At 43.7% G+C, this 27,215-nt stretch overlaps 4 protein-coding genes across 6 annotated transcripts in view; 1 reads left to right on the forward strand and 3 right to left on the reverse strand.

The window, feature by feature from the left end:
* Positions 1 to 27,215, reverse strand: part of LOC101048742 (uncharacterized) — a 264,023-nt gene that overhangs the window by 223,862 nt on the left and 12,946 nt on the right.
* The window catches only part of ZIK1 (zinc finger protein interacting with K protein 1), a 93,873-nt gene that overhangs the window by 53,738 nt on the left and 12,920 nt on the right, over positions 1 to 27,215 (reverse strand). The gene's annotated exons all lie outside the window — the stretch shown is intronic.
* On the forward strand, positions 63 to 16,936 carry ZNF550 (zinc finger protein 550). Of its 2 annotated transcripts, XR_743912.3 has the most exons (5): positions 63 to 281; positions 2,531 to 2,657; positions 5,918 to 6,013; positions 12,363 to 13,902; positions 16,097 to 16,936. XR_743912.3 is itself a non-coding variant. In XM_003944009.4 (4 exons), the coding sequence occupies exons 1-4, from the start codon at positions 255 to 257 to the stop codon at positions 13,373 to 13,375; spliced, it is 1,263 nt and encodes a 420-aa protein (XP_003944058.1). In that variant the 5' UTR covers positions 63 to 254; the 3' UTR covers positions 13,376 to 16,936. The 2 variants fall into 2 exon arrangements, 1 of the variants encoding a protein (XP_003944058.1); XM_003944009.4 differs by having other exon boundaries at positions 12,363 to 16,936.
* Positions 11,584 to 27,215, reverse strand: part of ZNF549 (zinc finger protein 549) — a 33,694-nt gene continuing 18,062 nt past the window's right edge. For both annotated transcript variants that reach the window (XM_003944008.4, XM_074385821.1), the window contains exon 3: positions 11,584 to 25,869. In XM_003944008.4, coding sequence (XP_003944057.1) covers positions 24,137 to 25,869 — 1,733 coding nt within the window. In that variant the 3' untranslated portion in view covers positions 11,584 to 24,136. The remainder of the gene's footprint in view (positions 25,870 to 27,215) is intronic.

Below are 27,215 nucleotides of genomic sequence, written 5' to 3' on the forward strand. Positions count from 1 at the left end.
AGACTACATTATCCAGAAGGCATTGGGGCCGCGCGTGCACCGAACCAGTGTCGCCACAGGAAAATGCGTGGCAGGTGGCCGCGACACAGGGGCGGGACTTCCGGCCCCGGTGTGGATGTTTGTCGTGGGGCGCACTGGTCCGCATCCCAGAACTGTGCTGCCAAGGATGGTGAGGAGCCGGGGGCTCACCTCCGCACCGACGTAGGACCTGGTGGTGGGAGCCGTCCCTCGCGGCCCCATCGTCCCATCGGTCGATGGCGGAGGGGAAGGACGCAGCGCAGGTGAGCAGAGCGGGCCGGCTTTCCCCTTGCCACTCGGCCTCAGCGTCCCAGGCCGGGGAGCGGGAGGACGGCGTGCGGGATCCTTCGCCGTGCAGTCCCTACCACTGTCTGCGAAGTCTTGGAGGCCTAGAAGGGACTCGAGCGGGCCCGGGTCCGGAGTCCAGGCCCGGGGTGGCGCGGGGTGTGCCCCCGTTTCTGGGGTGCGGCGTTGGGGTGGAGGGTGTGAAATAGGGCTTTTAGGGCCCCGGACCCCCTCACAGGTGAGAGGAGCGACCGCGATCCTTCTTGTGGCTTCCAACAAGTCCCGTTACTGACCTCGTCCTTCATTTCTGCGCGCGGAAAGTAGACATATTTACTTTTTTCGCCCTGGGTTGAGGGAACTTGAACTAATCTCTGGATGATGTGTGTGTGTCTGTCAGTGTACAGCCCGGTCTGGGGCATTGCTCAGGGTGCCGTTTCCAGAGATGCTTCCTGGACCTGTGCTAGGTTTGCAGACTCAACCCCAGCAGGAGTCTGATCCTCTGGCCTCCTGTCTCTCAAAAACGAAGGGCAGCGGCTGAAAGAGGTGGGAGGAGCGTTTTTGCAGTTGTTGCTGTGCCTGGGGAGAAAAGGCAGGCTGAAGAATTTGTCTCTTAGTTTAGGGCAAGTGAGGCTGGGTTGCAACTAAGCATATTTTCCTGTGTAAGACATTTAGTTACAGGTGAAAAACGAGTCCATTAAAATGTTCAGTGGTGATGGCATGCAGAATGCAGTGTCCCTTTGGATGTAACACATGAGGCCCAGGGTTAATCTCTAGTAGTCACCCCGATTACTTTCATGATAGCCCTGATTAGTCAGTTCCTGTAGTAGTTGTTAATTTCTCATCCACATCTCCCTCCCTCGCTTTATTTGAGTCCCTCTGGTGCCTGCTGTGTAAAGAGCCCTGGTCTCTTGCATCGTTTAAAGTTGACCAGAATCTCTTTTGTCTCCTTGCTGTGTTTTCCTGTCATCTGAATCTTTAAGGTCATCTGACAGTGCTTTACTCATTTATTTAGTTGCCTGTTTTGGATGGTTTTCCAACCCTGGAATGTGATTGCCTGTTGCTCCCCTCTCCCAAGACCCAAAACAGCCAGGCTTAAGTACATTTATTGTACTCAGTAAATGGTTGATGACTGAATAGCCCTCTCTTTCAGGGGCTTCCATCATCTCTCCAATAAATCCACCCCCTCCGTCCAGCATGGTCTGCAAGGCTCTGATTGGTCTGCGCTTTTGACCACATATTCTTCACTCTCTTCCATCTCCTCTTGCTCACTGCATTCATCCATGGAGTCTTGAACTTGCCAAGCTCTTTCCCAGTTTTCAGCCTTTGCCCTTGCACTTCCCTTTGGGACCCTGTTCTCAGGTCTCTGCAGGGCTGCCCCTCCACATCCTTCCCGGCAGTGCTAGCTCTAGCTAAAGCATCCCTTACTCCCAGCTGCTTGCTCTCTGGCAGCTTGGTGAGGTATTTTTTACTAGTGCTCAAATGCTGCTTTTATTTCTTAAATGTGAGGCTGTGCATGATTTCTAAAGCTCCCTGAGCCCTTGGTTGTTGACTGTGAAATGGAAATGATAACGACATTTACCTCTGGGCCTGTCAGATTAATAAAGTTGCCAAACACATGAAGCACTTACAATGTGCTAGGCACGCCACAGGTTAAGTGAACATTTTCTGTTTAGTTCTTAGAACTGCCTGCTGAGATGGGAATAATTATTCTGTTGATTTGGAAATTGAGCTTTAGGGAGATCATGTGACATTGTCCTGGTCACATAGCTGGCAAGTGCGATTCAGGAGGCCTGATTTAAATCATGCCTTTATTTGCTTTACCACCGCTAATGAAGCCTTAGCCGGGAAAGAACACAATGAGGACCAGAGGACTCAGCTGCTGCTGTTGCTGTTATCAGGAGTGGAATTAGTATTGGCCATTTTCCTCCATTCTTTTAATATGCCAGGGTACTTAGTATCTGCTTCCTGCAGTCCTCGTGGGATTGCCATTGTTTGTGTCATCTTCACTGGCTTCCCCGTGAAAGGCTTTTCTCCTCTCTGGCACTATTTCATTATATCAAAAGTGGTATCTGCCTCCCCTCTGAGTCCCACACAGAAGTCAGCCCTAAAGAGATCTTGCTGATTCAGGCCTGGATCTCTCTGCACTAAAGACTAAAGACTGACTGACAGGTTCTGATCCTATCCGACCACACGAGGCCAACAGCAATACTTCTGTTTGACTTTCCAGATGTTCGTGACCTTCAAGGATGTGGCTGTGACCTTTACCCAGGAGGAGTGGAGACAGCTGGACCTGGCCCAGAGGACCCTGTACCAAGAGGTGATGCTGGAGACCTGTGGGCTCCTGGTTTCACTAGGTAATGGCTTGTCTCTCATTCCTGAAGAGGACCCTAACCTTCTTGATTACTGGTCAGGCAAAAAGGTCACTGGAACTATCTACCTTTCCCTTCACAGACCCTGCAGTTTTCTGGTCCCACCTCTTCCTGACTGGTCTCCCTTTGTTTGCATCAGGGATTGCTCGGGTAGGAAACGTCCTTTTAACAGAAACCCTCACTCTAGTGCTCAGCCCATTCTGAGGTCCTTATTCCAGATTCCACAAGAAGGAAGCTGATTGGCCATCCTGGTGGGGTCAGCTGTGGCCACAGCCCTGTTAGCAGGGGCCATGGGTGATGGGCTATTCTCAGAGAAGGGGGCAAGTCAGGCAGCCCCCCAGCAGACATTTGTCCTTAAGTGTCCCCTGGATATCTTCCTAAGCAATACAATCTCCATAAAAAGGCATCCGTGTGACTGCATGATCATTAGTTGTTTTCTGATGCTGGACATCCATGCTCTGGTGATTCAGGAGGTGTTTTTTAGAGGGTACACAGGAATGTCCTCAAGTGGCATGGGTTGATACCCTGATAAAGTCATTCCTTTTACTTTCTCTGTCCAGCATGCTGTTGTCATAAAAAAAAAAAAAAAAAAAAAAAAAAAAGTCTCAGATCACTGCTGCGTCTTTCACTTTCCTTTCACCCACCAGTGCAGTTCCTTCCTTTTTTTCAATAGAGGAGACAGCCTCCAGTTCAGCCCTGAGAAAGCAACATGGGCTTGCTGGGACTTAGTGGCATTTTTTTGATTTTGTTGTGTTGTGACTGCAGACTTCTATGTGTAGGAAGTGAAACTGACTTTCTCATCTACCAGAGCAAAACAGGGTTCCGTTTTAGAATACAATATTTAAGAAAAAATGGATCAGGATAAAGAAGTTATTAGAAATGACGGCACACTCTGAGTTCAGTTGGGAAGGCAGACATCAATCCACAGAAGACAACTAAAATGAGTTCTAGAAAGAAAAATGAGGGGAAACTAGGAATAAATAACCAGGGAGTCATAACCTCATATAGGTGCTCCAAAGAGGGCATCTTAGGAAGGGATGGTGGAGCTGAGACCTGAAAGCTGAGTAGGAGTCAGCTGGATAGAAGTAAAGGAAAGGAAGGATGTTCCAGGTGGAGGAACCAGTGTGTGAAAAGTGACAGGGAGCTCAGCTATTGGCAGAGCCAAAGTATCATCTGATTCACCTTTCCCACAGCACTGTCTCAGAGCTCAAAGCCAGGCATGTAGCATACACTGGTGGACCTTACTGAGACATGTTTGAAGGAATCCTGGGCTATGGATCAGAATCTGCCAGTTGGTTTTATCTGTAGGTCCTTGTACCTCAGTCATTGGTGGTCTTCTATACAGAATCCTCCTGTCTTTTACTCACCACATCTAGTGGAAAGCATTTGACTGCACATAACAGAAAACCAGATCAAACTGGCTTCATCTGGAGGGAGCTTCACTAACTCACCAAATGAGAAGCCTGAGGTGTGGTTGGCTCCAGGCTTGTTCTGTGGTGAAGCCCAAGATGCCATCAAGAATGTCAGAGTTCCTTGTTCCTCCTTCCTGGTTCAGGCTACTCTATTGTGTCCTCAGGCTGGCTCCGCACAGGGATGCTGGGTGCTGCAGCCCTGACTGGGGCAGCAGGCCTCCCATGTTCAATCCCTCCCTCCACCCTGGCATAAATGCTTCTTTTCACAATGAGAATCCAGCTTTGGTCACTTGCCTTATGAAGACTCTTGGTTTACCAATTTATTTCAAACAGTGGTTTTTCTTTTCCTTTTTTAATTTTTTTGAAATAGAGTCTAGTTCTGTCACTGAGGCTGGAGTGCAGTGGCATGATCTCAGCTCACTGCAACCTCTGCCTACTAGGCTCAAGCAATCCTTCCACCTCCGCCCTTTGAGTAGCTAGGACCACAGGTGCACACCACCACCCCTGGCTAATTTTTTTTGTATTTTTGGCAGAGACAAGGTTTCACTATGTTGGCCAGGCTGTTCTCAAACTCCCGGCCTCAAGTGATCCTCCTGCCTAGGCCTCCTAAAGTGCTGTGATTACAGCAAGAGTCACCATGCCCAGGCTCAGCCAGTGGTTTTCAACCCCATCTGGGCACCAAAATCTTCTGTACATTTTAGAAGTACTGATGCCCAGGTCTCACACAAAGAAATTTTGTTTCACTTGGTTTGAGGTTGGAATCTGGCATCCCCAGGTGGTTCTGAAGCATGAGGTGTTTGAGAAGCAATGATTTACATTTGTCAGAAAATGCCTTCTGGGGCCGGGTATAGTGGCTCACACCTATAATCCCAGCACTTTGGGAGGCTGAGGCAGGAGGATCACTTGAGGCCAGGTGCTCGAGAGCAGCCTGACCAACATGGTGAAACCCAGTCTCTACTAAAAATACAAAAATTAGTTGGGTGTGGTTTTATATGCCTGTAATCCCTGCTACTCCGGTGGCTGAGGCACGAGATTCCCTTGAACCTGGGACGCACAGGTTGCAGTGAGCCAAGCACTGCACTCCAGCCTGGGCAACAGAGTGAGATTCTGTCTCAAAAACAAAAAACAAAAAAACAAAAAAGAAAGAAAATGCTGTCTGGAGGAAAGGGCCTACCTTTGCAGTGTCCTATGGCTGTCAAAGTGGTGTGTGCCTTAACAATGTTGGCTTCTGTAGATGGAGGTCGTGGGCAGTGGGTGTAGTGTAGACAGCACTACCCTCTAAGGCAGTTGTAGCCCAATAATGGGATTTGTGCCTGTCTTGATCTACTTGGCTGCCATAATAAAATGTCATGGATTCAGTGGTTTAAACAACCAGTTTATTTTCTTACACTTCTGGAGGCTGGAAAGTCCAAGATCAAGGTGCTGGTAAGTTTGATTCCTATTGAGACCTCTCTTCCTGGCTTCCAGATGGCTGCCTTGCTGTGTTCTCACATGGAGGAGAGATCGCTGTCCCTCTCTTCCTGTTCTTATAAGGCCATAGTCCTATCAGATTAAGGCTCCATCCTTATGAACTCCTTTAATCTTAATCACCTTTTAAAGATCCTGTCTCCATATACAGCCACACTGGGTGTTAGGGCTTCAACATATGACTTTTGTGGGGAACACAGTTCACTCAGAACAATGCCTTGATTTTCAGGTCTCACATCAGCATTTTGCTTATTTTGGGAGCAGCTTCATTTATGTTCTGGCCCCTGTCATAAAGTCCTAGGCAGGATGGAGAGACTTCATTTTCTCATTAAATTATCCCTGTTCTATTTCTTTTGCTATCCACAGGGTATTGGGTTCCCAAACCAGAGTTGGTCCACCTGCTAGAGCATGGGCAGGAGCTGTGGACAGTGAAGAGAGACCATTCACACCCTACCTGTGCAGGTAAGCAGCCCCCAGCTGGTCCGGTAGAGTCACGGCAGTCTTCGGAGTGTGAGGGCGCCATTGCCTCTGAATTTCTGCATGAAACTGCTGATTGTGGCCTGTCCGGGGCCTGGTTGTTTCTAACTCACAATGGGGTATAGTGTACCTCATCAGGTGCGCACTGAGCCACACAGTTATTCATTGACACAGGTACCTTCCACTGTAAACAGGAATCTTTATGGTTGTTCTGGCTCAATCCAGCTGGTAGAAGGCGAACAGGAAGGGGAGAAGCCATACCCAGTTGCACACATACTTTACAACCACATAGTCTTGACAAGAACTAGGCATTTGGCCACACCTGTATGCTCAGGACTGACAAATGTGATCTGGCTAGGTGCCCAAGGAGAAGAGTTAGTGGGTTTGGTTTATATCACCTCAGGCTCCTCTACTCAAAAAAATCAGAGTGAGATAATTTCTGTGTCACTGAGTTGTTTGAGGATGTAGAGATAATGCATGACACTGCTTAGTTCAGTTCCTGGTCCATAGATCGGAAAATGTCAGCTCTTTAGTATTGTCCATGTGTAGTTTTAATTATAATAAATAAAAGTAGGCCGGGCGCGGTGGCTCAAGCCTGTAATCTCAGCACTTTGGGAGGCCGAGGCGGGTGGATCACAAGGTCAAGAGATCGAGACCATCCCGGTCAACATGGTGAAACCCCGTCTCTACTAAAAATACAAAAAATTAGCTGGGCATGGTGGCGTGTGCCTGTAATCCCAGCTACTCAGGAGGCTGAGGCAGGAGAATTGCCTGAACCCAGGAGGCGGAGGTTGCGGTGAGCCGAGATCGCGCCATTGCACTCCAGCCTGGGTAACAAGAGCAAAACTCCATCTCAAAAAAATAAATAAATAAATAAATAAATAAATAAATAAAAGTAGTGAGACACTTAAGTGGAAATGTGGGACTGAGGGAATGGGTAGGGAGGTATTTGGAACACACAGGGTTGCAGATGGGGCTGGCTGAGAAGCACGAGAGGAGAGCCCATGACTCAGTGGTGATACCAATCCATGAAGCAGATGACTCCAGCTACACTTTTTGTATTTTTAGTAGAGATGGGGTTTCTCCACGTTGATCAGGCTGGTCTCGAACTTCTGACCTCAGGTGATCTGCCCGCCCTAGCCTCCCAAAATGCTGGGATTACAGGCATGAGCAACTACACCTGGCCTTAAAAAAAGTAGTATCAGCCACGCGCGGTGGCTCAAGCCTGTAATCCCAGCACTTTGGGAGGCTGAGGCGGGTGGATCACGAGGTCGAGAGATCGAGACCATCCTGGTCAACATGGTGAAACCCCGTCTCTACTAAAGATACAAAAAAAAAAAAAAAAAAAATTAGCTGGTGGCACGTGCCTGTAATCCCAGCTACTCAGGAGGCTGAGGCAGGAGAATTGCCTGAACCCAGGAGGCGGAGGTTGCGGTGAGCCGAGATCGCGCCATTGCACTCCAGCCTGGGTAACAAGAGCGAAACTCCGTCTTAAAAAAAAAAAAAAAAAGTAGTATCACACATTTCTTTCTGGACTCAGAGAAAGGGGACTTTCTTCCCCTTGATATATCTACTATCTGCATTATGCTATGAATCCCACTCTTTTTCCACCTTCTCCATCCACTCATCCATCCTCCAGTTTGACCAACAGACACTCAGAAGCAGCCCTTTGCCCCGTATCTTCCTGCTCTTCTTGCCCCAAAAAACACCAACATGACATTTGGTCTTCTCTGCCCTACATCTGTGCTGATAAGTGTAGCTGGAGCTGTCTGCCTCATGGATTGGTATCACCACTGAGTCATGGGCTCTCCTCTGAGGCTTCTCAGCCAGCCCCATCTGCAACCCTGGGTATTCCAAATACCTCCCTACCCATTCCCACAATACCACATTTCCACTTGTGTCTCAGAGGCACCTCTAGCTCCTGATGCCTAAAAAGACACTTGGTTCAGAGAACATCTTGCCATCTAAGCAGGCCAGAAAGCTGGAAATGTCACGTAGCTCCTGGATTCCCCCCTAACTTCATCAAACACAGCATCCATTCATCCACAGTCCTGCTCATTTTAAGTGATCCGTATCTCCTGAGTCCATCACCTCCACCGCTTTCAGTGGCTCCTTCACCAACACCGTCGTCCATGCTCTCATCATCTTTTGCCTGCACCATACCAGAGGCTGCTAATAAATCTCCCGACATCTGCCCCATGCTTCTGGGGAGCTCTTGTTCCTGCACCGGCTCTTGGAGCCACTCAGATGTGTTTCAGATTTTCACTGCTTCCCCAGCAGCTGATGTCTCAGTATATAATTTACTTCATTTTAAAAACAGAATTATTTAATGTTCTTAAAGATTCATCTGCAGTCTCATAGCTGGCTTTTCTTGTCCATTATGGAGATCTCACCTCTACTCATGGCCAGTGTCTTTACCAGTGCTTGCATCATACCTGCTGTGTTCTCCGGGAACTTGATTTTTTTTTTTGAGATGGAGTTTCACTCTTGTTACCCAGGCTGGAGTGCAATGGCGCGATCTGGGCTCACCGCAACCTCCGCCTCCTGGGTTCAGGCAATTCTGCCTCAGCCTCCTGAGTAGCTGGGACTACAGGCACGTGCCACCATGCCCAGCTAATGTTTTGTATTTTTAGTAGAGACGGGGTTTCACCATGTTGACCAGGATGGTCTCAATCTCTTGACCTCGTGATCCACCCGCCTCGGCCTCCCAAAGTGCTGGGATTACAGGCTTGAGCCACAGCGCCTGGCCGGGAACTTGGTTTTTAACAAAATCTCTGTTTTGTCTGTGCCTTCAACTTCTCTATATTCAAAATAAAAAGTGTGCTCAATAAAAAAGCAGAAAGTCAATATAAGTTTAAACAACAAAAAAGTGTACTACTGCTTACACTTAGGGAAAACAGACAAAACATTTTTTCACCTACAATATCCTATAACTTGTGTTGATCCCACTTATAAAACCAAGCTTCTTGGAGTTGTCTCATGTTTGAAAGAGATGTTTACACTTGACTTTAATGTTTATTTTGTTTAAAATTTCCCAAATTTAAAAAAAAAAAAACCCTTATGTGTACAATAATATGTACAAATCTGAGGAGCTCAGCTTTAATTTTTGCATTTCTACAAATTGAAGAATTCTTCATCTAGGTCAAGATTTATAGTATTTCCAGCACCTTGGCAATTCCTGTCACCCTGTCTTTGTCAGTAGCTCCTCCTGCAGTGGTAGCCACTGTTTAGACTCTCTCCCTAGGGATTAGTTTTTAATTGGTTGTGAATGGGCATAATTGAAGCCCCAAACCATTTTCTCTTTTGTGTGCTGCTTCTTTTCACCATCATTATGTCCATGAGCTGAGTTCATCCTGTATGCTGTGTACCATAACATTGTGTGAAAACATCAGGATCTATTTCTTCGCTCTCCTATTGGTTGACATTTGTATTGTTTACATTGTTTGGAGATTATGAAAAATGTTTTTATGAATAATTATTTTTCATAATTATTTAGTGGATATAAACACTAATTTCTGTTGCATATACACCCAGGAGACAACTGGTGGAGTCGAGAAAGATCTGTGCTCAGCTTTAAGTTAGACCCCCAAATATCTTTCCAGAGTAGCCATACCATTTCCTATCCTATCTCCACCAGCCAGGTGCTGCTCCACTCAGGTCTTCTAAGCATGTGATGTTGGCCACTTTATGAAGCACAGCTGCTCGTTTCCTCAGATCACAGTACTCAAGTTGTTCTTGTTCATGTCACTGCCATTACCCTAATTGCCCAGTGCAGCAATGAGAATAATAATGATAATGTCTCATTTAACCTCATGACAACCTGAGAAATTAAATCTCAGTCTCTTAGCTGAGGAATTTGAGACCTGGTAGAGAAAGTCATCCTCCAATATCAACCCATTTGACAGAGGCAGGATTTGAACTGAGGCTTACTGTCTCTGGTACCCTCTTGTCTGTCATGCACTGCCTCCTAACGCAGCTAGAACTTGTCAGATCTTACCATGCTTGGCTTTTTGTACCATTTGTTCCTGGGTGTCCTTCTGTCCCTTTTGTGCTGGGTTCTTCATTCTCGTCCTCCAACTCTAATCGCCCTTTTATGTTGGTTTCACCAGGCATCTTGTTCCCAAAGGGTGAATATGCCCATTTTTACTTCCTCACTTTCAACCCATTGCCCACTTCCTCTCTCTGGCAATGACTCTGGCTTCTCTTTTAGGACTCAGCTTATGGGATACCTCCTCTGGAAAGCCTTCCATCATCTTTTTTTCCTTCCAGTCTTGTTAGGTGCCACTTGCCTAAACTCTCATAGCACCAAGGGGCTTCAGTTTATTTATTTATTTATGTATTATTATTATTTTTTTGAGACAGAGTTTCACTCTTGTTGCTTAGGCTGGAGTGCAATGGCACGATCTTGGCTCACCGCAACCTCCACCTCTTGGGTTCAAGTGATTCTCCTGCCTCAGCCTCCCAAGTAGCTGGGATCACAGGAATGCGCCACAACACCTGGCTAATTTTTGTATTTTTAGTAGAGACAGGGTTTCTCCATGTTGGTCAGTCTGGTCTCAAACTTCTGACCTCAGGTGATCCGCCTGCCTCAGCCTCCCAAAGTGCTGGGATTACTGGTGTGAGTCACTGTGCCTGGCCTTAATTTTTAACTTATGTGGGTACATAGGTGTACACATTTATGGGGTGCATATTTTGATACAGGCATACAATGCACAATAATCACAGCAAGGTGAAGGAAGTATCCGTCACCTCAAGCATTTATCCTTTCTTTGTGTTACATACAATCAAATTATATCCTTGGTTATTTTAAAGTATACAGTAAATTACTGTTGACTGTAGCCACCCTGCTGTGCTATCACATACTAGGTCTTATTAATTCTTATTTTGGTACCCATTAACCATCCTCACTTCCTCCCTACTGCCTTTCCCAGTTTCAGGTAACCATCTTCCTACTCCCTGTTTCCATGAGTTCAATTGTTTTGCTTTTTAGCTCCGACAAATGAGTGAGAACATGCGATGTTTGTCTTTCTGTGCCTAGCTTGTTTCACTTAACATAATGATTTCAAGTTCCATCTATGTGGCTGCAAATGATAGGATCTCCTTTTTTTATGGCCAAATAGTAACCCATTGTGTATATACACCAAATTTTCTTTATTCATTCATTTGTTAATGGACCCTTAAATTGTTTCCAAATCTTGGCTATTGTGCCTAGTACTGCAATAAACATGTGAGTGCAGATATCTCTTTGATATACTGGTATTTTTTTCTTTTGAGTATATATCTATATTGGGATTGCCGGATCATATGGTGGCTCTATTTTTAGTTTTTTGAGGAACTTCCAAACTGTTCTCTATGGTAGTTTAATAATTTAAATTCCCACCAATAGAATATAAGGGCTCCCTTTTCTCCACATCCTTGCCGCCATTGCCTGTCTTTTGGATAAAAGCCATTTTAACAGGGATGAGATGATATCTCACTGTAGTTTTGATTTGCATTTCTTTGATGATCAATTATGTTGAGCACTTTTTCATGTACCTGTTTGCCATTTGTATGTATTCTTTTTTTTTTTTTTTTTTTTTTTTTTGAGACGGAGTTTCGCTCTTGTTATCCAGGCTGGAGTGCAATGGCACGATCTCGGCTCACTGCAACGTCTGCCTCCTGGGTTCAAGCAATTCTCCTGCCTCAGCCTCCTGAGTAGCTGGGATTACAGGCACGCGCCACCATGCCCAGCTAATTTTTTGTATTTTTAGTAGAGACGGGGTTTCACCACATTGACCAGGATGGTCTCGATCTCTCGACCTTGTGATCCACCCGCCTCAGCCTCCCAAAGTGCTGGGATTACAGGCTTGAGCCACCGCGCCCGGCTATGTATGTATTCTTTTGAGAAATGTCTATTCGTATCTTTTGCACATTCTAAAATCAGATTCCTAGATTTTTTTTCCTATAGCGTTGTTTATGTGCCTTATATATTCTGGTTATTAATCCCTTGTCAGATGGATGTAAGTCTTCAACACTTGAAGCAAATGCTCTTCAGACAATGTGATGAAAATTTATTATCTCTTCCTTACTCTGAACTGTGGAATGTCAGTACTGTGAATGTCAGTACTGTGAATCCTCTGTCCCTTGGTCCAGTCTGCCCTCCAGATTTTCTCTTTAATAGTGTCAAAGATACAAGGACCATACGAAGTATTTGGAAACTTGGGTTACAGATGTAAAAATGCAGCAAGTATCACAGGCACTATTTCCATCTTTATTTTCCTACTGAAGTGGTTATTTTGTTTTTTCTATATTTTATCACTAAAAGTCCCCTCCTTTGTTTGTCAATGCCCTTCAGGTGACAAAGCACAAGTTCAGACCACAGAGCCAACCACTTACCTACCAGTCTTATCTAAGCGGGCCTTTCTCCAGGGAAGCCTGACTCTGGAATGTTCAAGTGATTCAAGGTTGGGGAGATCTAGAGATCAGGAAGGGCTTTTGGAAATGCAGAAAGGTCAGGTGACACCAGAGACAGACCCCCACAAGGAGACCCATCTGCAGAAAGAGAGCCTTGAAGGTCAAGGTTTGGAGACAAATGACAGTCTGCACTCCAGGGCATTACAAGAGTGGTTATCAGCAGATGTTCTCCATGAATGTGACTCACAGCAGCCAGGGAAAGACACCTTGATTTGTGCAGGGACAAACCCCTACAAATGCAAACAGTGTGGGAAAGGTTTTAACAGGAAGTGGTATCTTGTTCGACATCAAAGGGTTCACACTGGAATGAAACCCTATGAATGCAATGCGTGTGGGAAAGCCTTTAGCCAGAGCTCAACTCTTATTCGGCACTACCTTATCCACACCGGGGAGAAACCATACAAGTGCCTTGAGTGTGGGAAGGCCTTCAAACGCAGGTCATACCTCATGCAGCACCATCCAATCCACACTGGAGAGAAACCCTATGAGTGCAGTCAGTGTCGAAAGGCCTTTACCCATCGGTCTACTTTTATTCGCCATAATAGGACCCATACTGGAGAAAAACCCTTTGAGTGCAAAGAATGTGAGAAAGCCTTTAGCAATAGGGCTCACCTAATTCAACACTACATCATCCACACTGGAGAGAAGCCCTATGATTGCATGGAGTGTGGAAAGGCCTTCAGATGCAGCTCAGAACTCATGCAGCACCAGCGGATTCACACTGGGGAGAAGCCCTATGAATGCACCCAGTGTGGGAAAGCCTTTCACCGGAGCACATACCTCATTCAGCACTCTGTCATTCACACTGGGGAAATGCCCTACAAGTGTATCCAGTGTGGGAAAGCCTTCAAACGCAGGTCACACCTTCTGCAGCACCAAAGAGTCCACACATGAGAGAACCCTACTGCAATGAATATAGCAAGGCCTTCACCGACTGTTCCTATTTTATCATTCATAATGGGACCCACAATAGAGGAAGAAATCCTCCAAGTGCAAAGAATGTCAGGAAACTTCATTTTTTTTTTTTTTTTTTTTTTTTTGGTCAGCTCTTTCTTAACACATGAGCAGTTACTCTGGAGAGAAGCCCTGTGAATACAGTGAATGTAAGGATGCCTTCAGCCACCACTCAGTTCTCACTCGCTGCAGAAGGATTTGTACCAGAGAGAAATGTGGAAGGCATTCCATCAATATCAGATAACTCATGCTGGAGAAAGACATTCCAAATATACCTATTAAGGACAGTCTTTGCCAGAGGAAAAATCTTACTGAGAATAATAATGAAAAGTTACTACATAATTGTCACTGATGTGAGAAAACTTTTGTGTGACCAGATCATCACTTACTTGTCCTGTAAAGAGCCATGCTGGAATTTGACCCACCTTGGGATTTATTCTGTAAACTTATGAAAACCTTCAATACAGGTATCTTCTTACTTTATATCCTTACAGACTTCCTTGTAAGATCAGTATTCTTTTTTTTTTTTTTTTGGCAGGGGAATGTTTGAGAGATAAAGGGGTTTTGACCCCTTGTTTTTTAGGTACATTCACTGCTATACTGTGTCAGAGTTGGACAGAGAGGGCAGCTCTTTTTTTTTTTTTTTTTTTTTTTTTGAGACGGAGTTTCGCTCTTGTTACCCAGGCTGGAGTGCAATGGCACGATCTCGGCTCGGCTCACCGCAACCCCCGCCTCCTGGGTTCAGGCAATCTCCTGCCTCAGCCTCCTGAGTAGCTGGGATTACAGGCACGTGCCACCATGCCAGCTAATTTTTTGTATTTTTAGTAGAGACGGGGTTTCACCGTGTTGACCAGGATGGTCTCGATCTCTTGACCTCGTGATCCACCCGCCTCGGCCTCCCAAAGTGCTGGGATTACAGGCTTGAGCCACCGCACCCGGCCGAGGGCAGCTCTTAAAACACTTCTTGGATGCTGCCTCTGATCCAGACATCTCTGGGAGGATATCTGTGAGGAGAGTAATTCTTTTTGAGAAATATGAAGGCTTGTGTCATGAGATTCTTGAATTTACAAGAAATTAGAATACTGAGAATGTCTTCATGTGACACTTCTATTTTATATCTAAGGTGAGAAGAACCCCTGTAGGGATGGCCACATTAAAATGTGCACCACATAAGACTGTTTAAGGCTTTGATTTTTATTTATAAACTCAATTATTATTATTAAGAGACAGGGACTTGCTCTATCAACCAGGCTAGAGTGCAGTGGCATGATCATAGCTCTCTGTAACCTCGAATTCTTGGGCTCAAATGGTCCTCTTGCCTCAAGTTTCTGAATAGCTTGGGCTACAGACATGGACCATTACACCTGGCTAATTTTTGTTATTTTAGTAGAGACAGGGTTTTACCATGTTGGCTAGGCTGGTCTGGAACTCCTGGCCTCAAGTAATCTGCCTGCCTTGGCCTCCCAAAGTGCTGGGATTATAGGTGTGACTCACTGCACCCGGCCTCAGATTTTTTTATATAGATGGGGTCTTGCTATCCTGCCCAGACTTGTCTCAAACTGCTAGACTCAAGTGATCATCCTTCCTTGGCCTCCGAAAGTGTTGGGATTGTAGGTGTGAGCCAACACACCAAGCCTAATATGGTTTCAAATGCTCAGCACTCTCATATTTTCCTAATTTCATTCTATTTGTTGTCTTTGTTTTCTCTGGCAACATAGTCACTTTGTATCTGCTTGGCCCTGTCAGGTGAGTCCTAATTCTTTCTGGTGTTTCTCAGGTTCTTTAATCCTGTGTAGAGGGGTATTTTCAGGTCCCCCTTAGCATTTTTCTAGGGAATAATTAGGGCTAAAACAGCAAAATAAAACACAGAGCTAAGATGAATCCATGGTAAGCCCAAGAAAACAACATGGAGAGGAATCTTATTGTCTGATCTTGTACATGTTTGTGTGAAGTTTTGCTACAAAATAAAATGCCTAGCATTTTAACAGGTGAATCAGGATGTAGGCGTGGAGGTTTATGTGCATTTCATAGTTAACCAGCATGAACTTATTCCCTTGGTGCTAGCATTGAATATGGTAATTTATTTTGTTTTGTTTTGTTTTGAGACGGAGTCTCATTCTGTCACCCAGGCTGGAGTGCAGTAGTGCGATCTTGGCTCACTGCAACCTCTGCCTCCCAACTTCAAGTGATTCGCCTGCCTCAGCCTCCTGAGAAGCTAGGATTGCAGGCATGCACTACCACGCCTAGCTACTTTTTGTATTTTTAGTAGAGACAGAGTTTTGCCATGTTGCCCAGGCTGGTCTCGAACTCCTGACCTCAGGTGATCCACCTGCCTCAGCCTCCCAAAATGCTGGGATTACAGGTGTGAGCCACTGCACTCAACCTGAATATGGTAATTTGAAATTCCTTTTGTGAGATTTTCTTAGAATTAGTTTTCAAGCTACATGAGAGAATCAGTGTTAGGTTAAAACATGTATTGTTTGAAAAATAGAAAATTCTCATTTTCTCATTTTGAACTTTCCTCACAGCCTTAAAACACTGCATATATATTTCATGTTTTCATAGTAGGCATGTACCTTTTACTGTGGTGCTTTTGCACATATTATGTATTATAAATACAATTCTTGGTGAATTAAGATTTCTATGTTTTTGTTTTTTCAGGACAGAGAGCACAGTTTCCTCTTCTTTGGGAAGGAGAGTTGACTCTTGAGGATCCCCACCCTCCTGCATCCTCTCTCTGGAAGGCTGCATGTATTGTAGCTGTGGCTGTACTTGTACCTAAGGCCCTGGGTTCAAGAGAGTTGGAGAGATCCCTCTAGAAACATATTGGCCATCATCAAAGTGTTCTTTCCAGGCCTCAGGACCTGGGCCCCAATTTGTACCAAAGCAGGAGTGATGTTTTCCATGGGATAAAGGACACCCTAGCGTTTTTCTTAGCTTTCAGTTCTTTCTGTACAGTCTTTACTTAAGTGTTTGGTACATGGATCTACTGTAACTTGCTGCTGTGATAGGCAGGAATCTCATGAGACACCCATCCTTCAGCGGCATGGCCACTCACTGTTGTGGTCATACTTGGAAGAGTAGGGTACATGGATGGCTGGGCTATGGGTACTGCCCTTGAGCAGGGAAGGGACTTACTATTATAGGAAAAACACATGAGAACAGCTGTAATATATTAACCTAAAATTGTTGTAGCACCCATTTTTAAGTCAGTAAAAGTTCTGAACTTAATTCTGTATGCTTTCCACAAATACTAAGTTTATGATTAAGCTAAAACATGTTTTCATGTTCACAGTTGTTATTATAACTTTGTTACATTTAATGAGCAAATTATATAAAAGGCACCATGCTCTTATGGTGCTTAATATGTGGGAAATGATTGTGGGGGTGGGACTAGTTATGACCATTCACTGTTGGTGTACTTCAATTAGTAAATCTCACAGAGGAAATGTGGAAGGTGAATTAATTTAGCAAGTCGGTCATGCAAAGATGAATTAGAAATTTTTTTTTTGAGACGGAGTCTCACTGTATTGCCTAGGCTGGAGTATAATGGTGCAATCTTGGCTCGCTGCAACCTCCACCTCCTAGGTTCAAGCAATTCTCCTGCGTCAGCCTCCCAAGTAACTGGGATTACAGGCACATGCCACCATGCCCAGCTAATTTTTTTGTATTTTAGTAGAGACAGGGTTTCACCATGTTGCCCAGGCTTGTCTTGAACTCCAGAGCTCAGGCAATCCACCCACCTGAGCCTCCCAAAGTGCTAGGATTACATGCATGAGCCACCATGCCCAGCTGAATTAGAAATTTTAATGTCTGTAACTAAACAAAAAAATGTGTCTGGAAGGATCCTCATCTAGTTATATAGTATTTGCTCCTTGGGTATAGAGGGAGGGAAGGGATGAAGCAGAGGAGAGTGTCAGAGTGAAATGTTTGAAATGTTTACAGTAAATTTTATAATTTCAGAAAAACCACTTAAGGTTGAAAAGAGAAATTTAAGAAATCGCTGATGGAATAAAAATGTAATAGAACTAGAACAGTGAAGGAAATGAAGGAAGCAGGAAGCAAAGCACCAGAAGTAATTTGGAAGAGAAATTCTAAAATGAATGTGAACAACAGACTAATCAGAAGAGTATAGGGAATTAAGAGTTTCTTTAAACAAGCCGTCTCACAGTAGAAGCCTGTTTATCTTGAAATTGCTACGGTTATTGTTCACTCTGGCCTTTGAAGAACTGCAGAAATTCACAGGGCGACGGTATTCACAGGTCATATGGCAATCCAGTATGTAACTAGAATTATGGTATAGATTACCCTTTTATCTCCCGTAAAATGGACAAAAGTGTTTCTGTATGACTGTGTCCCAGACAATGTTTAGAATTACCCAGCTTTCCAGTTTTTCTTACTTATTTTAGAAGTTTAAAGTGATATACAATAGAATATCTATCTGGTATTTGTTTCTCAGATTAAAATATATTTGAACATTAATTCATCATTGCCTTTTGTTTCTCTTCTGTCCATGGTCTGCTCATATGTTGGTCTGTCTTTATTTGTATCCTAACTTTTTATTGCGGTATTTTGTTTATGGTGGGGCACTTTATTGATGTTAATAAGATTTTCAAGTATATTATATGGGCTAGTCCCTTGATACTAATGACATCATATGTATCTTCTTCAGTCTTTTGTTAGTATCTGTTTGGTTCTGAAGTTTATGGAAGTATTTAATGGGAAAGATATCTTTATCAGCTTTAATATTTTTGACTTGTTAGGATTTTTGAATACTCAAGCATAACTCAAAAAATTATGCTACTGGCTTTAAAATTAGTTTTAGTTTGGCACTGATTCTTACAGCATCTTAATCCTTAGTAAGGATTTTTTAAAAATGATACTTTAAGTTCTGGGGTACATGTGCAGATCATGCCAGGTCTGTTACATAGGTATACACATGCCATGGTAGCTTGCTGCATCTATATCTCCGTTATCTACATTAGGTATTTCTACTAATGTTATCCCTCCCCAATCCCCCTACCCCCTGAAGTGCAGGCTGGCATCATCTCAACAGTGGCCAGGTTGTAGTAATCCCTAGAATTTCGCACCTGGGTCTCTATGACTTATTTGTTTCAAAATTAGCCCCTGGAATTTCTAAGCAAGCACATAATTAGATAAGCAGGCACTGTGCACAGCAGCAGCTGGCAGGAAATGAAGGGAAACAAAGGGTTTTAAAGTACGTTTCAAGGCTACATTCCAAGATTAGGAAGAAAAAGGAAAGAAAAACATTAAAATACATCTCAAGGCTGGGATACTCAGTTACAAACCTGCCCTTCAATCAGGGTTTCCAGTGAGTTTTTTTTTTTTGTTTTTTTTTTTTGAGATGGAGTCTAGCTCTATCGCCAGGCTGGAGTGCAGTGACCAATCCCAGACCACTACAACTTCCGTTTTCCGGTTTCAAGCAATTCTCCTGCCTCAGCCTCCTGAGTGGCTGGGATTACAGGCACACACCACCACCACGCTGGGCTAATTTGAGTGTGTGTGTGTGTGTGTGTGTGTGTGTGTGTGTGTGTGTTTTTAGTAAAGTTGGGGTTTCACTATGTTGGCCAGGATAGTCTTGATCTCTTGACCTCGTGATCCACCCGCCTTGGCCTCCCAAAGTGTTGGCATTACAGGCTTGAGCCACCACACCCGGCCTCTAGCGAGGCTTCTTTTTTTTTTTTTTTTTTTGAGACGGAGTTTCGCTCTTGTTGCCCAGGCTGGAGTGCAATGGCGCGATCTCGGCTCACCGCAACCTCTGCCTCCTGGGTTCAGGCAATTCTCCTGCCTCAGCCTCCTGAGTAGCTGGGATTACAGGCACACGCCACCATGCCCAGCTAATTTTCAGTATTTTTAGTAGAGACGGGGTTTCACCATGTTGACCAGGATGGTCTCGATCTCTTGACCTCGTGATCCACCCGCCTCGGCCTCCCAAAGTGCTGGGATTACAGGCTTGAGCCACCGCGCCCGGCCTAGCGAGGCTTCTTAAATGGAAAGAGCACACTTGGCCAGATGCAGTGGCTCATGCCTGTAATTCCAGCACTTTGGAGGCCAAGGTGGGTGGTCAATAAAATTAAAATTTTCAATAGCATAGGATAGAGAAAATAACTGGATATATGACTTGCAAGACATATGCAGAAAAAACCACCACACTGCAGATAAAAATTTAATAAGAGGACTTCTGCCAAGATGGCCAAATAGGAACAGCTCCAGTCCATAGTTCCCAGCGAGAGCAATCCATAAGGCAAGCAATCTCTGCGTTTCCAACAGAAGTACCAGGTTCATCTCATTGGGACTGGTTAGACAGTGGGTGTAGCCAAAAGGAGGGCAAGCCAAAGCAGGGTGGGGTGTCGCCTCACCCAGGAAGTGCAAGGGGCTGGATAACTCCCCATCCTGACCAAGGGAAGCCATTAGGGACATTTCCTGACACTCTGGCTCAGATACTGCGCTACTGCCACAGCCTTCACGACCTGCAGATCAGAAGATTCCCTCTGGTGCCTATAATACCAGTGCCTGGGATTTCTAGCACAAAACTGGGTGGCCATTTTAGCCACAGCAGATTTATTTTTTCATACCCCGGTAGTGCCTAGAATGCCAGTTAGACAAAATGGCTTATTCCCCTGAAATGGGGCTGAAGCCAGGGAATCAAGTGATCTGGCTCAGTGGGTCCCACTCCCATGAAGAACAGCAAGCTAAGATCCACTGGCTTGAAATACTGGTACCAAACAAGACATACAGACCAGTGGAATAGAACAGAGGCCTCAGATACAATGCCACAAATCTACAACCATCTTTGACAAACTTGACAAAAACAAGCAATGAGGAAAGGATTCCCTATTTAATAAATGGTGTTGGGAAAACTGGCTAGCCATATGCAGAAAGCTGAAACTGGACCCCTTCCTTATACCTTATACAAAAATTAACGCCAGATGGATTAAAGATTTAAACATAAGACCTAACACCATAAAAACCCTAGAAGACACAGGCAATACCATTCAGTACATATGCATGGGCAAGGACTTCATGACTAAAACATCAAAAGCAATGGCAACAAAAGCCAAAATAGACAAATAGAATCTAATTAAACTTAAGATCTTCTGTAAAGCAAAAGAAACTATCATTAGAGTGAAATGGCAACCAACAGAATGGGAAAAAATTTTTGCAATCTACCCATCTGACAAAGGGCTAATATAAGAATAAAATGACCCCATTAAAAAGTGGGCAAAGGATATGAAAACATTTTTCAAAAGAAGACATTTATGCAGTCAACAAACATATGGGAAAAAAGCTTATCATCACTGGTCATTAGAGAAATGCAAATTAAAACCACATTGAGATACCATCTCGCTCCAGTTAAATGACAATCATTAAAAAATCAGGAGACAACAGATGCTGAAGAGGACATGGAGAAATAGGAACGCTTTTTACAGTTAGTGGGAGTATAAATTAGTTCAACCATTGTGGAAGACAGTGTGGCAATTCCTCAAGGATCTAGAAGTAGAAATACCATTTGACCCAACAATCTCATTACTGGGTATATATCCAAAGGATTATAAATCGTTGTATTATAAAGACACACACACACGCATGTTTATTGCAGCACTGTTCACAATAGCAAAGATTTGGAACCAACCCAAATGCCCATCAATGACAGACTAGATAAAAAAAAAATGTGGCACATATATACCAGGGAGTACTATGCAGCCATCAAAAAGGACAACTTCATGTCTTTTGCAGGGACATGAGTGAAGCTGGAAACCATTATTGTCAGCAAACTGACACAAGAACAGAAAACCAAACACCACATGTTCTCACTCATATGTGGGAGTTAAACAATGAAAACACATGGACACAGGAAGGGGGACATCACATATCAGGGCCTGTTGCGGGTTGGGGGCCTAGTGGAGGGATAGAAGTGGGTGGGGGGACTGGGGAGAGATAGGATTAGGAGAAATACCTAATGTAGATGACAGGGTGATGGATGTAGCAAACAATCATGGCACACGTATACCTATGTAACAAACATGCACATTCTGCGCATATACCCCAGAATTTAAAGTATAATAAATTAATTAACTTTAAAAAATTTAATAAGGCCTAAATCAGAGGCTAGGTATCTCATCTTTAGGAATTAGAACATTGAGTGTCCTTCTTTAGATCCATAGGTAAAGTGCAATGCCAATAAAAATCCTAGTTTTTAAATTTCTTTCTGTATAAATTGACAAGTGGATTTATAATTGATATTAAAATGCACAGGAACAAGAACAGTCAAAACAACTTTGAAAAAGATGTTGTAGTAGTACATGGCCATGATTTCAAGACTTTATAAAAACACATCACTAAACACATGAAAGTACTGGCAAAAATACAAATATATAAATTTAACAGAGTAGAAAGTACAGAAGGAAATATACACAAATGATTAGCTGATACTGAATAAAGGTACAAAATCAACTCATTGAAGAATAATCTTAAATCAATGTTGCTGCAGCAATTGAGCATCCTCCATATTTTAAAAAGAAGAGAAAAATTAAGTAAATATGATCATAGACACAAATAAAACACCTAAACTGTAAAAGTTTCAGAAGGGAACATTTAAAAAATTGTGTTTTTAAATTAGGAATACTTTTGGTTTTTTTTGAGACACAGTCTCACTCTTTTTGCCAGAGCTGGAGTGCAGGTGGCACAATCTCGACTCACTGCAACCTCCACCTCCTGGGTTCAAACAATTCTCCCACCTGAGCCTCCTGAGTAGCTGGGATACATGTGCCCACCACCACGCCCGGCTAATTTTTGTATTTTCAGTAGAGACAAGCTTTTGCCATGTTGGCCAGGCTGGTCTCAAACTCCTCACCTCAGGTGATCCCACCCACCTCAGCCTCCCAAAGTGCAGGGACTGCAGGTGTTGCCACCACACCTGGCCGAGGAATGCATTTTTAAATAGCACCTAAATAACAATCAGTAAAAGAACACACAGACAAATTAGACTTCACCAATATTGAGAACATTTTATTTGGAAGACTGAAATAAGGTGAATGAAAAGGCATAAAATAGAATATATACACACATATTTCTAAGACTAGATACTTACTGACATTACATTAATATCAAAACCCATTATTAGCCAATAAAACAGAATTCTTTTCTTTTTTTTTTTTAGTTTCTAGTTTTAAGTCGGTTTACTATATATATATTTTTTTTACTAACAGAATTCTTAAAAAGATAGGTTTTGTGTATGAAAACTGCGCTTCAATGTTGTAAGATAAATTGTTCCACACAAAAATAGGCATCTACTTCTCCTTTTGGAACACCAGACTATAGGGTAACACAAGATTTACTTATTATTAAAGATTCCTCTCCTCACAAGTTAGGAAGGACAGACTTCTCAGCAGCAGCAACAAATGGGAAGTAACGAAGATAATTCCTAACTGGCACAACAGATCTGGTTGAATCACCAAAACCCCATATCTGGAAGGCAAGGTCTATGTTCATTCAAATCTTGCTTTCCTGCTTGTGCGGCAATCATCTCAAAAACAGTACAGAAGTTATGGGAGTCCACAAAATCTTTAGATGACTTATTCTGACGATGACTGTTGCCAAAGGAGAAACAAAGATCTGAGGTCCTGAGAATCTCTGTATACCACCAAACCATGAAGCCACATTAACATAGATATTTCTGGATGTACTTTTGGATGGAACACATTTACTCTTCTTGGCTAGAATCTTTTCCACTCTATTTATCACACCTATCTGTCTGGGCCAACTATTGTTCTCACCTGGCCCCAGAAGGTCTTAAAACTAGTGACCTGCCTACCAATTTTGTCCTTTAGTGCTCATGGCTACAATGAAAGATCTGGGAAATAAGATGCCATGAACAATGTTAGGAAATATGGAGCATCACTGCAAATAAACAATTCATGCAGATCCCAGCACTTGAGTTTGTCACAAATGCCTTTTCTCAAGGAGACCTCTGGACCTAAAAATAAATTTGGCATCAACACCATGATTAGGACCATGAAGCTCTGCTGTCTTTCCTAGGAGACCTTTGAAACCAATAAAAATTAAGACAAACAGGACTAAGAACTATTTTCTGATTTCATACTATGTCCTTGGCACAGAAAATTCGAGCTGTTCACCCTTCACACTGGCAGAACACATACATCAGCACAGAGTGAGACAGTCCACTTCCGTCTTCAGTAATGTGTAGGAGGGAATATCCTACCTACCATGGCCATCACATTAAAAAAAAAAAAAAACCTATGAAGAAGGTAAACCTCCATGGGCTACAAGAATCCAGATCACTCTTCTTGGTCAAAGCTGAGTTTTGTCTATGCCTCGATCAGTTCAGCAAGATGGAAGAGGACCCTCAATAAGCTTTTTATTATTCATTATTCCCTTCAGAATTGGATGAGCAAAAATATCTGCATTCCCTGGGCACACGTGAGTGACTGATGAAAACTATAAGGATATGCCACATGGTAATAATGTCTGTTGTAACACTGGGCAGATTAGAAAGTACAAGTAATCTCCAGAAAGCTACCCAAATACTTGGACCTTGTAGTGAATCTTTCAAGCATTGATATGCAGATATATGAGGTTCAATTTCTATCGTTGGACCCCTTGAAAAATCGGCTCTCTGGTGTGTTATACTGGATAAGATAATGGCACATCCCAACACTGCTAGGGCTCTTCTCTTGTATGAACTTTCTGGTGCCTGACAAGGGAATATCTTTTGTTGAAGGCTTTCCCACATTTACCACACTCATATGGCTTTTCTCCAGTGTGGATTCGCTGATGCTCAACAAGTTTGTTTTTATAGATAAAGGCCTTCTCACATGCAGTGCAGTTATAAGGCCTCTCTCCACTATGAACTTTCTGGTGTTGAATGAGGCTGGTGCGGTGTCTAAAGCACTTCCCACATTCACTGCACTCACAGGGCTTTTCTCCAGTGTGAACTTTCTGGTGCTCAAGAAGTCTTTTTTGATGGCTGAACACTTTTCCACATTCATTGCACTCATAAAGTTGTTCTCTAATATGGATTCTTTGGTGCTGAAGAAGTTTAACCTCAAGGAAGAAGCGTTTTCCACATTCACTACATTCGTAAGGCCTTTCTCTAGTGTGGATTTTGCGGTGCTTAAGAAGTGTTTGTTTGGAAATGAAGGCTTTCCCACATTCACTGCATTCATAAGCCCTTTCTCCAGTGTGAATTCTCTGGTGTCGCATGTAGTCAGATGAGCGGATAAATGATTTCCCACATATGGTGCACACATAAGGCTTTTCTCCAGTATGAATTCTCTGGTGCTCAAGAAGTCTTTTTTTGTGGATGAAGGCTTTCCCACATTCTTTGCACTCATAAGGCCTTTCTCCCGTGTGGATTCTCTGGTGATCAAGAAGTGACTGTTTGTATATGAAAGATTTCCCACATTCACTGCATTGATAAGCCCTTTCTCCAGTGTGAACTCTCTGGTGTCGAATGCGGTCATAGGAATGAATAAAAGATTTCCCACATTCAATACATACATAAGGCCTCTCTCCGGTATGGATCCTCTGCTGGTGCCCAACAAATGTTTGTTTGTGGCGGAATGATTTCCCACATACATTGCACACATAAGGCTTTTCTCCATTATGTGTTCTCTGGTGTTCCACAAGTGAGTATTTGGAGCTCAAGGATTTCCCACATTCGATGCATACATAAGACCTTTCTCTAGTGTGAATTCTCTGCTGGTGCCCAACGAGTGTTTGTTTATGGAGGAATGATTTCCCACATATATTGCACACATAAGGCTTTTCTGCATTATAGGTTCTCTGGTGTTCAACAAATGAGTGTTTAGAGTTCAAGGATTTCCCATATTCCCTGTGTTTATAAGCTTTTTCTCCAGTGTGGACTCTCTGATGATCAGTAACATGAACCTTCTCACTGAAAACTTGCTCACATTTGCTCCATTTGCAGTGTCTTTGTTGAAAGGTCTCCCTGCTTCTATGTGCATACTCTTCTCTGCTGTGGGTGGTCTGGTGCTGGAGAAGGCCCAGGATGGTTGGGAAATCCTTCTCAACATCTTTGCATGGGAAAAGATTGTCTGGCAGAGGAATTTTGCAGCTACTCAGAAGGAAGGCACTGCTGTCCTCCTTTCTGATGTGTTTCTCTCCACTGTGCTGGTTTCCGTGCTGTTGCAGGTTAGAACCAAATGAAAACCATTTCCCACTGGCTGCAGAAGTGTAAGGTTCCTGCCAGGGAAGTGTTCCCTGGTGCTCAGTGAGGTACAAAATGTCTTTCATGCCCAGGATACACATCTCACAGGAATGAGCATTTGTGATGGAAGAACTTGGCTTGGGAGTCCTGGCCTGTGACACTCCTTCTACAGAAACAATCTGCTCAGAAGGGGCCTCCTCAGCCCCTATTCCATGCAAACAACCTAAAAGCATAAAAATGCAAGTGAAGTGTATGCAGACTTTGGTGGAAGGGAACAGCCCCATTACAAACACCTGTGGAACACAGGGAGGAATGAGTCCTTTTTTTTTTTTCTTTTTTTTTCCCAAGAGATAGTGTCTTACTCTATCACCCAGGCTGGAATGCAGTTGCAATCATAGCTCACTGCAGCCTTGACCTTCCAAGCTCCAGTGACACTCCTATCTCGGCCTCCTGACTAGCTGAGACTACAGGCACACACCACCATGCCCAGCTAGTTTTGTTTTTTTTTTTTTTTTTTTTTTTTTTGAGACGGAGTTTCGCTCTTGTTACCCAGGCTGGAGTGCAATGGCGTGATCTCGGCTCACCGCAACCTCCGCCTCCTGGGTTCAGGCAATTCTCCTGCCTCAGCCTCCTGAGTAGCTGGGATTACAGGCACGTGCCACCATGCCCACCTAATTTTTTTGTATTTTTAGTAGAGACGGGGTTTCACCATGTTGACCAGGATGGTCTCGATCTCTCGACCTTGTGATCCACCCGCCTCGGCCTCCCAAAGTGCTGGGATTACAGGCTTGAGCCACCGCGCCCGGCTGCCCAGCTAGTTTTTTTAAGAATTTTTTGTGGAGATGAGGGTCTCACTATGTTGCCCAGGCTGGTCTCAAATTCCTGGGCTCAAGTGATGCTCCCACCTTAGCTTCCCCAAGTGCTAGGATTATAGGTATGAGCCATTGCACTCAGCCCATGTGTTTGTTTTCAGCAAGGGAGCTGGAGTCAGGTCAAGGGAGACAGTACTTGCAGTACTAGGCCTCTTAAGGTTACCATGTGGAGGAAGACCATAACCAGAGAGAACAAAGAATAGGGTGCTATGGTGGAAAGAGAGGCAGGGGGCATCTATAACTCACTTCTCTGTCAATGGTTTTCAACAGGACATTGTCTCATGGAGACAGGGGAGACCTGCATAGAATGTGTCACTCCAGGAAAGTGCAATTACAACTCAATAGCTGATGTTTGAGAACTGAAATAGACAGTCTCTGATTTACAATGGTTGAACTTATGATTCTTCCACTTTATGACGGTATCAAAGTGATATGCATTCAGTAGAAAACATACTTTGAATTTTGAACTTTTCCCAGGCTAGTGATATGCAGTATGTATACTCTTGTGATGTAGTGGTAGCAAGCTACAGCTCCCAGTAAGTCATGAAATCACAAGGCTAAACAACTGATACTCTACTGTATAGCTAAGCTACAATGGCTGGTAAGCTGTGTGTATTAAACGCATTTCAGACTTAACAATATTCTCCACTTACAATGGGTTTATCAGGATATAACCCCATCATGAGCTGACGAACAT

The sequence above is a fragment of the Saimiri boliviensis genome, chromosome 14, assembly GCF_048565385.1.
Source record: "Saimiri boliviensis isolate mSaiBol1 chromosome 14, mSaiBol1.pri, whole genome shotgun sequence".
Lineage (NCBI taxonomy): Eukaryota > Metazoa > Chordata > Mammalia > Primates > Cebidae > Saimiri > Saimiri boliviensis.

Excerpts from the sequence above, each read along its gene's own strand:
- ZNF550 (XM_003944009.4), top strand. The coding sequence starts at position 255 with ATGGCGGAGGGGAAGGACGCAGCGCAG. Across the intron at positions 2,658-5,917 it reads TGGGCTCCTGGTTTCACTAG|GGTATTGGGTTCCCAAACCA; the intron begins GTAATGGCTTGT and ends TGCTATCCACAG. Across the intron at positions 6,014-12,362 it reads TTCACACCCTACCTGTGCAG|GTGACAAAGCACAAGTTCAG; the intron begins GTAAGCAGCCCC and ends AATGCCCTTCAG.